The following is a 17,492-nucleotide window of genomic DNA, read 5'->3' as shown; positions in this document are numbered from 1 at the left end:
AAGCCCTAGGCTCTGTGGTTTAACCCACAGCGCCACCCGGCAAATCATATTGCTGACCAATTGTTTTTGTAGGATTGTGCTGCCGTTTCTTTTCCTTTTTTCCAAATTATTATTAATTTTCCAAATTATTACAAATCAACCCAAATTAATCTAATAGTTTCTTAAAATCAGGTTCCCCCTCCTCTGAACATATGACCACCATCGTTTCCTCACGTTGCCACATTGTTTCTTATTTAGGGTTCAGTTGACGTCCTTCAATGTTCAGTACTGCCATTTCTAAACAAAAGCTGGTACAGTAGTACCTCAGGTTAAGTACTTAATTTGTTCCGGAGGTCCGAACTTAACCTGAAACTGTTCTTAACCTGAAGCTCCACTTTAGCTAATGGGGCCTCCTGCTGCCGCTGCGCCGCCGGAGCACGATTTATGTTCTCATCCTGAAGCAAAGTTCTTAACCTGAAGCACTATTTCTGGGTTAGCAGAAGCGTATATAACCTGAGGTACCACTGTACTTGAGAGTAGTCCTGAACCTCTCGCTTTGAGCCTACTGCTCCAGCTTCCTAACTATCCAGCACAAATTATATATGCTTATAAAGCGTGTCCCAGCTATTGTAAAAACAATTTACAGCCCAATTCCATACATATTTGATTGGAAGTTCATGCTTATTCTCATGCATGCATAGGATCATAGCTTTAGACATAGATTTGGAACATAAATGGAGGCATTAGGGCAAGTGGGATTCCAAAAGGAGGGTTGTTTGCTTCTGTGGGATAATATCTGCCAGCAGAAGGTTCCTAGTTCAATTTCTGGCGTCTCCTGACGGATGGGAAATATTTTTACCTGACACCCGGGAGAACTGCCAGTCACAGCAGACAAGACTGGGCTAGATGGGCAAATAGTTTTATCTATGCTCCTCTGTTCCCAACAGCAAATGTAATTATATTCCATGTTTCACCATGGGGCTCTTAGTTAATCTTTACCGCTTAGTAAATCTTTTTCCAAACAGTTGTTACCACAGATCATTGACCATGCATAAAACCCATGCTGCAGTGAGTTACTGTGTGTAGCTAATGAGTAACTGATGGTTTTGTACAATCACTGTGGAAAAGAATGTAATTGAAACACTCAAAGCTACTTTATTTATTTATATATTTGCTGCATCAGCAATCTCTTTTGCTGAGCCTTTCTAATTTATGTCAAAGTTATGCCATCTTAGTATTCTATTGGGGAAAAAAAACTGATTATAGGGCCACAGTCATGGCCTCATGTTATTGGTATGATAGAAGGCTTGCCTAGTGGCAGGAGCCACACCAATTGTTGGGACCAACAACTTGAGGATCATGATGAATCATCTGAATGGTGATTTGAACCCTAGTCAGCATGAGCAGTGTGTGGGATCAAACATGCCAGGCACTCACTGGAAGGTATTATAACATTTCCTGTTGCATTATGGGGCTGGTCAACCTGGGAACATAGCCCATCTAAGAGCAGGAAAACTCTGATCCTAAATCTCTGCTTGCGCATGTGCAGAAGCGCCGAATCACAACCCGCGCATGTGCAGACGCGCCGCTGAGGGTTGCGCTCTTTTCATGTTGCGAATGGACCTCCAGGATGGATCCCATTCGCAACCAGAGGTAACACTGTACACATTTATGCTTAACACCCATAGTCAAGTGGCTAAATTTATATGGATCATGCCCATTGTTAGCTTTGATTTACAAAGCACTAATTAATTTTAACCAAACTGCGGGAGGCAGTGGAAGACAGGAGTGCCTAGTGTGCTCTGGTCCATGGGGTCACAAAGAGTCGGAAACGACTAAACAACAACAAAAATTAATTTTGAGTGGTGTGAGGTTTCATTGTTGCTGTGAATTAATACAATGTAAATTGACTTCTTATAAAAGAGGCTTCTTATCTACAAATGTATAGGCTGAGCATCACAAAACACACATGCTACAAGTTGGAACGATCCCTGCACAGGCATATTCAACCAGACAGATGTTTACTACTGTTAACTTTCCTCCACCTTCCGAGCATGGGGTCTGCTTTGCCAAACCATATGCACTGTGTATGCAAATAGCTGCAGCTGCAGGATGCATTTATCCAGGAAGGGAAACTGCTTCTGCAGCCTCCTTATTCAGAAGCCTGCTTCTGCATGCAGATCACACTTTCTAGACTGTGGGTGCTTTTAGATCATCTGTTTTGTGTGGGATTCAATAATGTATTGAGGTCAGCTTGCACAGTTGCAATTGATTTGTAGCTCTTGCACAACAAAGCCACTTCCCAAAATATCAGACTGTTTGAAGTAAGGCAAGTGATGAGAAAATGCACTGAAAAGCTCCCCACAAATCAAGATGAATCCACAATAAACATATTGTCTGAAAGCACCCTGTGATATATTCTCTCTCTCTCTCTCTCTCTCTCTCTCTCTCTCTGTGTGTGTGTGTGTGTGTGTGTCATAGAAAGTCATCAAATCATAGTGTTGGAAGGGATCATGAGGGTAATCTAGTCCAGGGACGTCCAACTCACAATAGACTGCGATCTACTCACAGTATAAAAAAACTGGCCGTGATCTACCCATTGTCGTAAAAAGACTGGCAGTGATCTACTCAAAGTTATTGAGCTTTCTTTAGGAAGCCAAAGTTGTGGAGCTTTTTTGCAAGGAGAACACTGAGGGACCAGAGATCAACCAGGGTCTACCAGGAACACCCTGCGATCTACCAATAGATCATGATCTACCTGTTAGACATGCCTGATTCTAGTCCAACCCCCTTGCAATACAGGAATCTTTTTCCCAATGTGGGGCTCAAATGCACAACTCTGAGACTCTGAGAGTAAGAGTCTCATGCTCTCCCAACAGAGCTATCATGTGTGTAAGCATATGTGTACAGTCGTACCTTGGAAGTCGAACGGAATCCGTTCTGGAAGTCCGTTCGACTTTCAAAACGTTCGAAAACGAAATCGTGGCTTCTGATTGGCTGCAGGAAGCTCCTGCAGCCAATTGGAAGCTGTGGAAGCTCCGTCGGATGTCCGGCTTTCAAAAGAACATTTGAAAACCGGAACAGTCACTTCCGGGTTTTGATTGTTTGGGAGCCAAATCATTCGAGAACTAGGCAGTTCGACTTCCAAGGTACGCCTGTAATTATATATTGTTGGCCTCCATTTGTCTCAAGAGACAATGGAATGCACCGCGAAGGGTGAAGTGAAACCACTACGTTAGCAGCACAGAAGTGACCTCCTCGGGGCGCAAGCCTGGGCAGTGTGTATGGAGGTTGTGGGCTGCCCTTGGCCTTGTTGATGTGGTCCAAAGGAAAGCAGAGCAACACGTTTGGCACCAGCTTGACTGCAGGAGTTGCCACAAAGAGGTGTACTGTACAAGACACAATCCGTCCAATTTAGGGGCTCTACTTCAGATTTGCGTAGGGTTTACTCCTTAGCCTTTTTTCTCCTGAAGATATCCCATAAGGCAGCTCATCTCACTTCACTGGCTGAAGGAGCCACCGTACAGCTTCCGAGTCATGTGGCCAGCATGACTAAGCCGCTTCTGGCGAAACTAGAGCAGCGCGCGGAAACGCCGTTTAACTTCCCGCCGGAGCGGTACCTATTTATCTACTTGCACTTTGACGTGCTTTTGAACTGCTAGGTTGGCAGGAGCTGGGACCGAACAACGGGAGCTCACCCCGTCGCAGGGATTAGGCTCTGTGGTTTAACCCACAACGCTACCTGCGTCCCGGCAAGAATGTTACTCGCCCACAAATGGAAAGAAGCAGAAGTCTCAGCAAAGGAAGAATGGATACAAAAACTTGTGGAATATGCAGAAATCGCAAAACCTACTGGAAGAATAAGAAATCAAGATAAACTTTTTATAGAAGAATGGTTTATTGAATATTTACAGATAAACTGTAAACAGATAAGAACATTGGTAGGATTATTGTAATAACCTGCAGTTTTATAGGAGTATATATTTAAAGTAGATGAATAAATGAGCAAATTAAGTTAATTTAGATATGCAGAAGATATTAAAAATAAATCTAAGAAACTAAAGAAAGGGGGAAGGAAGTCAAGTTTTGAAATATTAAAATGATTGTAAAATTAGTGAAACGTAGAAATCTGATAAGCATAAAATTTAAAAGAAAAACAACCAAAAAACCAAAATCTCATGTAAATTCCTCATTGAGAAGGGATTCTCTCAGAGTCTATAGAACAATAAATACTTCCAGCAAGAAATAAAAAGAACCGTTGAGCTTACCTGTAAAAGGTTTCTTTCTGAGAGTGAACAGATGCTCCCAGGTGGGTTGTGGGCTCCTTCTAGTGCTTGCAGGCAGGATTGCAGCATTTTTCTCCTCGCTTGTTTACACGGATGTCAAAACTACAGCCATCGATCCTCAACACAAGAACATTATTTTTTAACACCTCCTGCATCTGGGCTGGACCGATCTGCCTGCGTGGTCCCAGGTGGCCTCTCTGGCCGGGCACAGCCTTCTCTGCAAAAGCCCCAGAGTGGTGCAGCCCCTTTGTAGTTTCTCCCAGGTGGGGGTCCTTCTGGCTGGGCAGGGATTCCCTCCCTCCTGGACCACAGCCCAATGCCTTTGCCCATTTGTCCTGGAATCAGAGCAAATGAATTACGTTTACAATAATCCACGCAGAAGAACCCATCTGGTTCTGGAGATCTACCCTCGGGGTCCCTGCCGACTCTACAATCAATCAATCAATCAATCAATTCATTCCTCGAAAGGAATTAACTTTCAAATGCAATCCTATTCGAGGGCTGAGCAGCCTGCAACCCTTCATCCTGGCGGGCAGCCTTTCTCCACCTTGGGTCTCCAGCTGTTTGTTGGACTACAACTCCCATCATCCCAGACCACTGGTCTTGCTAGCTAGGGCACGATGGGAGTTGTAGTCCCATAGCCCAACAACATTGGGGGGACCCAAAGTTTAGAAAACAAGGCAACATTTGGAGGGCTGCGAGGTTCGCCGCCTCTGCGAATAGACGGGCAAGTTGTGCGCTTGTTTCGGATGCTGCTGGCCTTTGAACCCCGTGGTGGTGCTGGTGGGGTCTTGCTTCTACGATCGCGCTACATCTCGTCCAGCCTCCCTGCGGCGGAGGAATCTCAACGTCAGCGTCATCATAGACAGATATTGATTCCTTCGTTATTCCGTTCACTCCATTCCCGCTCCTCCCGGAGGATGATGGGAGTTGTAGTCCAACAACCTTCCCTCCGCTGAACGCAGGCGCCTCTGCGCACGCGCCACAGCGTCTCCCTCCTCCCCCTCCCCCTCGAATGGTGTGGCGGGAGAGGCTCGGCGCGCGGCTGGAGGGCCGTGACGACAGTGGTGACGAAGAGGTGGGCGGAGCTTCGAACCGGGAAAGGTAACGAACTGCCGCGGTTGTCCTTTCGGCTCCCCACTCGCGCCTCAGTCTATCCCCCTCACACCCAACTCTTCCACGGCGGGGGTGGGGTGGGGCGGTGGGGCAACTGGAGGCTTGGGCCCCTCCCCCCCTTTTCACCGGCCTGGCTGCTTTGCTTCGACCCCTTTGCCTCAGGCGGCTCAAGAACCATGGCGGTGTCGGGGCCACGAAGCCGTTTGGAAAAGGAGCGGAGGAGGCGCGTTCCTCAGACTTAAGAGAGTCTTGTTGTTGTTTAGTCGTGTCCGACTCTTCATGACCCCCTGGACCAGAGCACGCCAGGCACTCCTGTCTTCCACTGCCTCCCGCAGTTTGGACTAACTCATGCTGGTAGCTTCGAGAACACTGTCCCACCATCTCGTCCTCTGTCGTCCCCTTCTCCTTGTGCCCTCCATCTTTCCCAACATCAGGATCTTTTCCAGGGAGTCTTCTCTTCTCATGAGGTGGCCAAAGTGTTGGAGCCTCAGCTTCAGGATCTGTCCTTCCAGTGAGCACTCAGGGCTGATTTCCTTCAGAATGAACAGGTTTGATCTTCTTGCAGTCCATGGGACTCTCAAGAGTCTTCTCCAGCACCATACAGTGGTACCTTGGGTTACATACGCTTCAGGTTACAGAATCCGCTAACCCAGAAATAGGACCTCAGGTTAAGAACTTTGCTTCAGGATGAGAACAGAAATCGTGCGGCGGCGGCAGGGCAGCAGCAGGAGGCCCCATTAGCTAAAGTGGTGCTTTAGGTTAAGAACAGTTTCAGGTTAAGAACGGACCTCCGGTATGAATTAAGTACTTAACCCGAGGTACCACTGTAATTCAAAAGCATCAATTCTTCGGCAATCAGCCTTCTTTATGGTCCAGCTCTCACTTCCATATATCACTACTGGAAAACCATAGCCTTAACTATACGGGCCTTTGTTGGCAAGGTGATGTCTCTGCTTTTTAAGATGCTGTCTAGGTTTATCATCGCTTTTCTCCCAAGAAGCAGGAGTCTTTTAATTTCATGACTGCTGTCACAATCTGCAGTGATCATGGAGCCGAATCTCTCACTGCCTCCATTTCTTCCCCTTCTATTTGGCAGGAAGTGATGGGCCCAGTGGCCATGATCTTCGTTTTTTTGATGTTGAGCTTCAGACCATATTTTGCACTCTCCTCTTTCACCCTCAATAAAATGTTCTTTAATTCCTCCTCACTTTCTGCCATCAAGGTTGTGTCATCTGCATATCTGAGGTTGTTGATGTTTCAAGAGAGTCTTGAGATGCCTTCATTGCATGGGTTTGGGCTAGGTCATCCCTAGCTAACAGGACCAGTGGTCAGGGATGATGGGAGTTGTAGTCCCAAAACATCTGGAGGGCCGAGTTTGCCCATGCCTGACCTAGCACAAACCCATGCAATGAAGGCATCTCAAGACTCTCTTGAAATATCAACAACTCCCATCAGCCCTTGCTTTTGGACTACAACTCCCATCAGCCCTTGCCAGCATGGTCAGTTATCATGGGAGTGGTAGTCCAAAGTATCTGAGGGAGGGGCACTAAGTTGGTGAAGGCTGGTCTAGTGGCTTGACTATTGGATTGGGTAAACAGGTGGCAGGTGGTTCACATGACATTTCTCAGTAGTCGAGGTGATGCCATCCAGTTCTGTCCTGCTTACTTGCCAAAACAATGCAGATGTTCTTGTAGAGAAGAGGCATTAGCCTAGCAGTGCCCTTTCATGTTCCATTGCAGATAACTGGGTCATTTACATCCAGTCCTTTTGAGTGGTTGTGTAAACTGATCCTGGAAGACCCAGGATTGCTCTGGGCAAGATAAAGCGACTAAGAAATTTTAAAAAGTAAACCCACCTCTGTCCTTATGCTGGGGTTCAAATATATGCTGCCTTTAATTTCTTGGAGGAAAGGCAACTTATAAATGTTATAAATGCTTTTTATCTGCCTTTTCAGGAGCATAAATTATTGATCTTAATGGAGAAGCCAAGTTATTCAGTGTTCTGAGCACAATTTTTACTCTTTTTACAGCTTTGAAAGCACACCACCCAGCCTGCAACGTTAGCTACAAATGCGATGGAAGATAGCAAGAGCGAAAAGGTCGCAGATATTATTCGGCTTAATGTTGGCGGATGTATGTACACCGCTAGGCGTAAATCTTTATGCCGTTTTAAGGACTCAATGCTAGCATCTATGTTCAGTGGACGATTTCCTCTGAAAATGGATGACACAGGTAAAAAAAAGTAGTAAATAACTAAAATTTGATTGTAAAGTAATTATGAATTCAATTTTCTAATATTTTTCCAGCTTTGGCCAAGGGATAATAAGCATGGGTCAATACAAATGCATTGTAATTTTTATTATTTCCAGTATAATGAGCAACTTATTTAATAGTTTAAAGGTTAGCGATTTCCAGTAAAGTGTGGTAGAAGAAAAACATCAAGTATCATAGAATACAATGTAGGGCTGCAAAGAGCTAAAGATGTCACTACATCTCTGTGCTTGAATATAGGATTGGCAACATCATCAATCGTTTGGTTCATCTAGGCAGCACGAGATATTTGTGCGGCAAACAGGTGTGATTTGAATAATATTTTCTTTTGCTCTCAGTATATTTAGAATTTGACAGATTTCCCTCAGGCAAAAATTACAGCGTGACGTCAGCTATTTTGTCTGACTGGTCCCAAATTAAGTAGAAAGATGGACAATTTTGAACAATAGAGGAGAATACTATAATAGAGAAAAGAGCTGAAAAAATCCTACCTGAAACCCTGGAAAGTGTCTTCCAGTCAGTGTTGATGTTACTGAGTTTGATCGATCAATGGTCTGACTCAATATAAGGCAACTTCTGGTGTTTCTCTTTTTCTCTGGACTGCTGTTCACAAAGAGAACGCTTCTTGCAAGCTAACATCTCTGGGTTTTTGCCATCTGCATCAGTTTACTCTTGGGGTGTAGCCTTCCTTCCATTCACAGATAATTTCCTTGGAGCCTGTGCACGAAGTAGTACTAGTTTGCTCAAGGATGTGAGCTAAGATCCATTCAGCAGGGGGAAACAGAACAAAACAAAATCTTTCCATCTTCTCTGATCAGTCTGATGCCAACTATTGCAAATCCTCCGGATAAGGAGAGACTATCAAGGGGTTGTCCAATAAAAGATTTTCAGGGCATCTCTCTTCTCTTCCTGCCTCCCCAGCGACTTGTTTATGCTGCCTCAGGTTATGATTCCCCAGCAGGAGAGAGGACTTTCCTTAATGCAGTTAGGGCCTGTGTTCAGGTTTAGCACTTAGTCGGGGCTGTGAATTGCTTGCCACAAGCAACAAACTAATGTAGCTGGTTGAGGAAAGAATTAGCCTTTTTAATTATGTTTGCCTTTTGATATTGTCTGTCGGTTAATACATACACAGGTTCTTTGTGTCTAGTATTTTATTTGAGCAAATCTGAAAGAGAGATTGAAAAAGATACATCTTCTTAAAATATAACACCGCCAAGAAGAGCAAACTGAGATATACAGCGGTACCCCGGAAGTCGAACGGAATCCTTTATGGAAGTCCATTTGACTTCCAGAACGTACGGAAACTAAGGCGCGGCTTCCGATTGGCTGCAGGAAGCTCCTGCAGCCAATCGGAAGCTGCGTCGGACGTTCGGGTTCCAAAGAACCTTTGCAAACCAGAACACTCACTTCCGGGTTTGTGGCATTCGAGAGCCAAAACGTTCAACTCGCAAGGCATTCGGGATCCAAGGTACGGCTGTGTTTATTTGATGAATTGACAGCTTGGATGCAGTTATGATAACCATGCCCTTCTCAAAAAATGGATTCAAATCCCCATTCAGCCATGAAGCTCATTGGGTGATCTTGGGCCATTTACTCTTTCTCAGCCAAACCTACTTTTCAGGGTTGCTTGGAAGAATAAAGGAGGGTGAAGTAGTATATGTGTTGCCTTCAACTCTTTGGAGGATAGGCACATTATAAATGTTGTACATATTTTTATTTGCCTTTACAGGAGCTTGCCTTATTGATCGAGATGGCAGCCTCTTTAAATACCTCTTGGATTATCTTCACGGAGAGGTTCAGCTACCAGAAGATGAGCAGACACGCATTGCATTGCACGAAGAAGCTGATTACTTCGGCATTCCTTACCCTTACAATCTTGCTGACCATTTGGCCAATGAAATGGAGACCTATTCTTTAAGATCAAACACAGAACTCAAAAAGGTACAGGAATTTTCCTGTGCCTTTAAATTAAAATTAAATTTTAAAACGTCATTAGCAGTTGAAGCACAGGGGTGGCATTGATCTGATCCTGGGATACCCAGGATTGCCCTATGCAAGGTAAAGTTGACTCAGAAATTGAAAAAACACCCCAAATACAGTGAAACCAAAGTGACATAAGGGTGCCCTGAGGCGTATTGATAACTACAAGCCTTGCATTCATTCATTCATTCATTCATTCATTTATGAATGGATGGGTGGATGAATGGACCAGGCAAATGCAAAGCAAGTGGCTTATTTGGGTGGGAGATAGGGGGCAGGAGACATTTGTGAGGCCAATGGGCTCTAATGGGGCAACAGCCCACTGTCCTAAAAGAAAATGTCTCCGTTGTCTGTTATTCAGAGTAAAAGCAGTAAGGCTGCAGTCCTTTGCACACTTGCAAGTAAGTACAATTGAACTTAGTGGGATTTATAAGTAAACATGTACAGGTTTAGTCTGAGCACATTTTTGTGCTCTTTTAAAGTCCCTCAAACACACAGAAAATAATGAAATTGTTTGTATGTATTTGTATATTTCCTCCCCAGGCACTTCTAGATTTTTGTGAGTCTTATGGCTTAATATGCACTAAGCCTACAGTGTGGGTCTTACACTACCTCAACACTTCTGGTGCAAGTTGTGAGAGCAGAATAATGGGTGTGTACGCCACAAGAGCTGATGGAAAAGCAGCAATTGAAAAGGAGCTGGGAGGAAGATTACACAGCAAAAATATTTACAAGAGGTAAGAAGCTTTATAGTCATGTGATTACATTAAAGTGTGCTGAGAATCTTGTACAGTCAAACCTCTGTTGTCAAAACGTAATCTGTTCCGGAAGCCCGTTTGGCTTCTGAAATGTTCAAGAACTGAGCCACGGCATCCAATTGGCTGCAGGAGCTTCCTGCACTCAAGCGGAAGCCACGTCTAACGTTCAGCTTCCGAAAAACGTTCAAAAACCGGAAACGTTCCAGAACGGAGGCGTTTGGAAACTGAGATTTGACCGTATCTACTTTAAGAGATGGTAGTATTAGATGTGTAAAAACATGCACATCTCTTCCATGCCTATGGAGTTTAAAGAGATGCTTAGTTACACAAATTTCCTTTGTTATAATAATATTGGTAGATTATTGTTAAATACTTTGGGCCCCAGTTGATCATAAACAAAAGCAAAGGCTGGAACATCTACCGTATTTTTCGTCCCATAGGACGCACCTAGTTTTTTGGGGGGGAAATAAAGGAATTCCCCCCCTTTATTTCCCTCCCAAAACCAGGTCGGGGAAACTGAACCAGGTCAAGGAACAGCGGGATGGCGGCGCTGCGCCTCCCTGCTGTCCCCCGAGCTTGTGGGGCTGGCCAATGTCTGCCCGGTGCGCGGGGCGCTCTGCTTCAGCGCGCCCTGCCCACCGGGCGGCAGGCTACTATCCACAGCGAGGGGAGCCCTGCGGGGCTCTGCTTCCAGCGCGCCCGGCGCTCCGGGAAACAGGCTGCCTAGGCCTAGGCTGCGGATGTCTTCCTGAAGCCTGGAGAGCGAGAGGGGTCGGTGCCCACCGACCCCTCTCGCTCTCCAAGCTTCAGCGAAAGCCTGCATTCGCCCCCATAGGATGCATCCAGATTTCCCCTTCATTTTTGGAGGGGAAAAAGTGCGTCCTATAGGGCGAAAAAATGGTAAATGCTTCTCCTCCAGATATAAATAAATAATAGTCAACCTGAATGTGGGAAACACTAGACTTACTAGAATATTCATAAGACAATACTCAAAAGAGTTGTTTTTGAGTATCAGAAGATGTCAGTGGTACCTGTTGTTTATTTTGTGTATTTTCCCCCTAGACAGTTAGGTGAGAGTGTTGCTTTAACCTTGGTGCAGAGAAAGCAAGAAAAGGAGAAGCTTGCAATCTGCAAACCATTTGATCAGGAGTCTTGTTTAAAGCCAGTTGCTGCAAGCCGTTGTCTAAATGGCAACACTGAAGCTTGATGGACCCATTAAGACTAACCTTAGTGCCATTGGCTGAGTGATTCAATAATTGCTGTGAACGTTCCCATTTGTGGGGAAAAGTTGTTATTAGTATTTAATAAATTTGCATACCACCATTCATCAGAAGATCCCAGGGCAGTTAGTAACATAAAAATGCAACATGGGAACACTTAATAAAACAAAAACGAACCAATGACTCCCTCTCTCAAAAGCCCATTTAAAAGGCCATTGAATGTTTATCAGCCAAAGGCTTCACTTGGCACCGCAAGATATGTAAGGAAGGTGTCAGGCAAGCCTCTCTGGGGAGAGCATTCCACAAATGGGCAGTCACCACAGAAATGGAAACCATTTACAGTTGTGAGAATGAAACTCAAAAGAATTGTGGCTTTTGACAATGAAGGTATATTACAAAATTGGGAAAATGTGTTTTTATGCCATCAGTTTTAAACATACTTTGCTTTTAGACTTTAAGCAATTTTTAAAAATTATTATTCAGCTTGTAAAGCAGCGTAATTTCCCCTCTTTTTCTACATTTTTTTCTCCAGGGAAGCTGGAAACAATGTCCAATATATCTGGAGCTATTATTCAGGGTCCGAATTGGAAAAGATGATGGATGCATTTGAGGCTTGGGAAGGGAGAGGTATCTCATGTTTCTGATAGTATTTTCCGTAAAGAATAAATGTTTTATCCTGCAACTGTTTGTCCTGAAATAGTGTCAATTTGTGAAGGGCAGGCAGGCTATATTTCCAACTATCCTTTAGTAAGGAAAGGGAATAATTGAATTGTCTGTGTTTGGTGGGGAAGCATTGCAATTGGCAGAATGCTAGGTTATGGATGTATTTATCTATTTAAAAGTCTGTGCTTTCATACACTGGTCCTATTGAGCTCTCAAAACAGCCAATTTATTTTGCATTGCAGTTGTGCACTGCTTTAAGTTTTAAGATTTAAGTTTACAGACATGCTTGTGGAATATCTTTGGAAGATCTCTTCTGGTGGTTGGTTGTTTTTTATTAACCTAGGAGAAAATTCGTAGACATTTTATCTTAGCCTAGATAAATTCATGTTTCTTGGACGTTAATGTCACTTGGCTTCAAATACTTGTCCACTACTTTGATTAATAATGCCGAAGGCAAATGTGAAATACATGCAAGTTCAGGGAATTCAGGGAAGTTTTTAATATTTAACGCTGTACTGTTTTTAACACTTGATTGGGAGCCGCCCAGAGTGGCTGGGGAAACTCAGCCAGATGGGCGGGGTATAAATAAATTATTATTATTATTATTATTAGGAAGTATCAGATATTTTGGGAGAGCTTTCAGCCTTCTGTACATGATGTATATGTCAGGGAGATGCAAACGGCAAAAGAGCTAAGGGGAGAGACCAGCACTTATAGAGAGCCTAAAGAGATAATTAGTAGCCTTTCGTCCGACAGCGAAGAAGAGGCAGGGAGGGGGGAGGCTGAGCCCGGAACTAGTTATTCTTTGAACAGAGGAAATCAGAGGTGGGGTTTCCGCCGCCTAGCCTGCTGGGGAAGAAAAAGTAAAAAAAAAAACCATTCGAGGCATCTAAGCCGACAGGGTCGGACATGCTTTGAAGCTCTGGAAACTTTCCTTGAACTTTATAAATAAATCTAAAAGACAGCAACTGGCAGTGAGCCTGGAGTTTTATCTATGCCGGCTTTGGCAGCACTCACCTCTCACAGTATGTTAGTTTAAATTTGAGTGTTCGCTCTGCCTGAAGAAGAGACCTGTGAGTTCTGAACGCTTGCACATTCTTACAAGCAGGATTTAGTCCACCCAGTATCACATTCTCCCTCCACTCTCTTTTCCGGAACCAACATGACACCACTGTATCAGACAGTTTTTTGAGAGAAGGAAAAAAGACTGTAAATAAAACATTTAGCTCTTTAATTAGGAAAATAACGATTTAGGGTGGGAGTACATTGTGCCAAGCTCCCCAAAGAAAGCATTATAGTTGAGCCCTCGGGAGATATATGGTGTCTGAAAGAGTTGCCAGTGATCCCTGATTGCATATCATTGGGCTTATACATTTGACAGAAACATCTTGAATATTGTATTAAAATTGCATTTGAAATTACAGGTGTCAGTTATTGGCGAGTCCCGCAGGAACTGATAGAATGCTGGACTCTTGAGGAACGCCCTTTGAAAGGAAGTCTCCAAAGCATGCCTCCAATTCATAGACGGTACGTCTCACTAATCATGTTTCGTTTTCTCGAAGAATGCTTCATATGGAACAGGGACTATTTCAAAAATAGCGTTATCTTCATGTTAATATTTGTGCATCCCCTAGTTATAAGGGTGTAAAATCAAAAGATGATGCAGGAAGGTTTCATATCAAGTCTGTTAATTGTAAGTATATTACAAAAGCTGGCATAATACTAATTACATAACTAAATTAATGTAACAAAACTATAATTGTACACATTTTAAGGACTGCCTCTGCAAACGCATACCCTAAAACAGGAAAATATATAATTGTAAGTTACGCATTCCACAGATATCTGTGTGGTGGGCCTCTCGCTATATATTACAAAGCCAGCCATTAGCCCATTTCATAAAAATTTAATCAGGAACATAAGACTCAGTACTTAGAAATATCCTGCAATCCATATTAGATAATAAAAGAATATGATTACCCTGTTATTTGTGTTGAATCCAGCTGGTTCATTCCAGTATGTTGGCCTGGTTATTTTTGGCTGAATATACATGTAATTTGTATAGTTGTTTTATACTTGTATATTTTTCCTTGCTCTGTGTAAGTCCGATATAAAAAATGAATTTGAATGCATACACCTACTTCAGTTTTAAACAGATCCTGGAATAAGAAATATTGTATCCAGAGGTGAATGTAGGAAGCACCCTTAGTTGCATCTGAGTTATGATCTGTGCGTAATTTCCCAAAGCAATCGAGTCAGTAATTTTATTCTCCGTGTTTACAGACAATTAATAGATCTTTCTGAAGAAGAAGAAGAAAGTCACTTGAGCAGAACAGGCCGAAAGCCAATTCAGTTTTCTGGTCCGTCAACAAGTACTCGCATCACAATTAAGAATTCTGCTTTTGTAAAGGTAGCAGTATGCCCTACATCTTCCCGTTCCCAGAAGACTCTCAAGCGACCTAGCAGAGACAGTTCGTTGCTGTGCAAAGACGTACCAAAACCCACACAATTGACTAAAAATTCTCAAGAATCCATTAGGAGCACTGAAAATGGGGCAGACTGTCACAGGACGCTAAAGGCCCCGTTTTCGAAGAAGCCTGCAACCAGTCGTGCGGTAAAACTCAAGCGGACTCCGCTCTGTAACGACCGGTTAAGTCAACACACTTCCCAGGTGCTGAGTACGGTAGCTGAGCACCGAGTTCCATCTGTTGCAGTTGGCTCCACTCCTGCTTCCCAAAACTTAGGCCAGGAGGAATTTGGACACTCCGAGGAAAACGTTACCACTAAGAATCATTTACAGGAAGACCAACTGAACGATGTGGCATGAATTTTATATATATGGTGTTATGGTGTTATCCGTCATGATCTGCTAGAGACAAAATTCTGATCTTTTGGGAGTCCTAATAAATGTGACGCATTTGGGAGGGGGGAACATTCACATTTATAATCAGATTTATAATGATTTTTCTCTTTGTGTGGCGAAAGAGGCATATGGATGTTTGTTCAGAAATATTATGTGCTTTTTGCAGTTCACTCATTACATTATATAAATAAAATTTGAGCTGCTCAGTCATTCTAGAATAGAGATTGTGCCAGGCTTTGTGTACACATCGTCCCTTTTTTCCTAAACCTCCAATTTTCCCACTCCATATAATTTTTGTGTGACTTATTCTGCATCTCTTTCCATTTTGTGTAACTTATTCTACTTCTGCTCCTCCTGAGCAGCATCAAGGGCCTACAGAGGTCAGTGAAAACTCTGTACTCCACAATTCTTCTAGTTTCTCAGCAGGCATTGTCCACATTTTTTCAAGCGCATCTTTGTAGCTGTTTGGGCTATATGGCATGTCTTAGAATCTGCACCACGGGATCTTTCAGTAGACCTTGAAAATTAGGCTACATTTTGAGAACAAGCCTTGGGCTTGCATACTGTCCCCTTTCTCTGGCACAACTAAGAGGAGACTGGAAACCCTCTACTTATATGTCAGTGTCTTTTGAACTCTAAAAACTGTAGCTAGTATATCTGGCACAATATACTAGCTGGATATACTAGCCTGGCACAAGCTGGTATATCCAGTATATCTGAAGGAGCGTCTGCTCCCCCATCGTTCTACCCGGACTCTGAGGTCCAGCACCGAGGGCCTTCTGGTGGTTCCCTCACTGCGAGAAGTCAAGTTACAGGGAACCAGGCAGAGGGCCTTCTCGGTAGTGGCGCCCTCCCTGTGGAACGCCCTCCCACCAGATGTCAAATAAGACATCTTTTAGAAGACATCTGAAGGCAGTCCTGTTTAGGGAAGCTTTTAATGTTTGATGTATTACAGTATTTTAATATTTTTTTGGAGTGGCTGGGGAAGGCCAGCCAGATGGGCGGGGTAAAAATAATAAATTATTATTATTATTATTATTATTATTATTATTATTATTATTAGCTAATGTTAGCTAGACTTGGTTGAAACATGCCAGTTCCATAAACTAGGATTTGAAATTGGGTCCATAGTTACAATGAACTAGTGTGCCTGTGCTTGAAGAGCATGACTAGTTGTAGTTAATATAAAACAGAAGTGAGATTTTCAGAGTACAGTCATACCTTGAGTTGCGTTTGCTCCATGATACATTTTTTCATGTTGCGTCCCGCGGCGACACGGAAGTACCGGAAAGGGTTACTTCCGGGTTTCGCCGCTCGTGCATGCACAGACACATGAACGTCATGCGCAGACGCGGCGAATCACAATGCGCAGACGCGGGTTGCATTCTGCTCATGTTGCGAACGGGACTCCGGAACGGATCCCATTCGCAACCAGAGGTACTACTGAATTTAGGCATGTGTCAGAAGAGGAAGGAGGAATGCGTCACCCCAGGGCTTGGTGTAGCTTGTATTTGTAATACTAAGTTATGACCAATGTTTTGGTTTAGATTAGGAGCTCAGAGCTATGAACCATGGTGTCTGGTTTGAAATCCCACTCTTCTCTCATCCTTAGTACTCCACCTGTGATACGGGGATAATAACGTAGCCATTCCTTGCAAGTTCAACATGTAAAGATTATTGACAAATCAGGAGCTGCTACATTAGTAAAATCAACTTGAAGTTTTGTGCCATGCATTCTGGTTTGAAATCAGTGCATTCAGTCAGATGAGAGTATGCCTGCTGGGGTTTTTTTATATTAATTGTTAAAAATCTGTGTTAAGAAAACTTATCTACAGTAGCAGGAGAAATTAACTTTCACAAATTGGAAAATGCTGAACCCTGGCAATGTGATTAAATTTGTATTGAGCCATTAACTTGATTGAGAGTAGCTCATCAGTCTTCTAGTGCTTAGTGTTTGGTTTGATTTGAATTGAGTGCTCTGACCTCATTTGTAACATTAAAATCCGTTTTAAGTGGATCTTATTAATGATAATACTTTTGTCAATGACGTCACAAGAAACATGTTTCTGCAAAGCTTGGTAAAAAAAACACTTCTACAAAAGCAATAAACTTATGTTAACTAAAAGAGAACATTAACTAACAGAAATCAAGAGTTGTAGAACAAAGCTTTGTCCTTTGTTTTATTTATTAAATTTATTGCCTTTCTTCCCAAAAGAACTTTTAGGCCTGCTCTAATATTTGGTGGGCCGTGTTCTTTCCGCTATAATACTTTTATAAGTACTGCTACATTTCACATAATCTATCATATGACTTTACTTAATGATTATTTATTACAAAAGTGCATTCTGAGCCTAAAA

General features: G+C 43.2%; 1 protein-coding gene across 2 annotated transcripts; it reads left to right on the top strand.

Annotated features, from left to right (window-relative positions):
- Positions 1 to 484: 484 nt before the first annotated feature.
- On the top strand, positions 485 to 15,353 carry KCTD18 (potassium channel tetramerization domain containing 18). Of its 2 annotated transcripts, none has more exons than XM_081842112.1 (7): positions 485 to 931; positions 7,411 to 7,612; positions 9,381 to 9,592; positions 10,175 to 10,368; positions 12,142 to 12,236; positions 13,697 to 13,799; positions 14,556 to 15,353. In XM_081842112.1, the coding sequence occupies exons 2-7, from the start codon at positions 7,456 to 7,458 to the stop codon at positions 15,097 to 15,099; spliced, it is 1,305 nt and encodes a 434-aa protein (XP_081698238.1). In that variant the 5' UTR covers positions 485 to 931; positions 7,411 to 7,455; the 3' UTR covers positions 15,100 to 15,353. The 2 variants fall into 2 exon arrangements, with proteins under 2 accessions (XP_081698238.1, XP_081698237.1); XM_081842111.1 differs by lacking the exon at positions 485 to 931 and adding an exon at positions 5,310 to 5,369.
- Positions 15,354 to 17,492: the final 2,139 nt, after the last annotated feature.

This window comes from Podarcis erhardii (genome assembly GCF_964252035.2).
Source record: "Podarcis erhardii genome assembly, chromosome: 1".
Lineage (NCBI taxonomy): Eukaryota > Metazoa > Chordata > Lepidosauria > Squamata > Lacertidae > Podarcis > Podarcis erhardii.
This window is presented reverse-complemented; position numbering and strand designations above follow the sequence as displayed.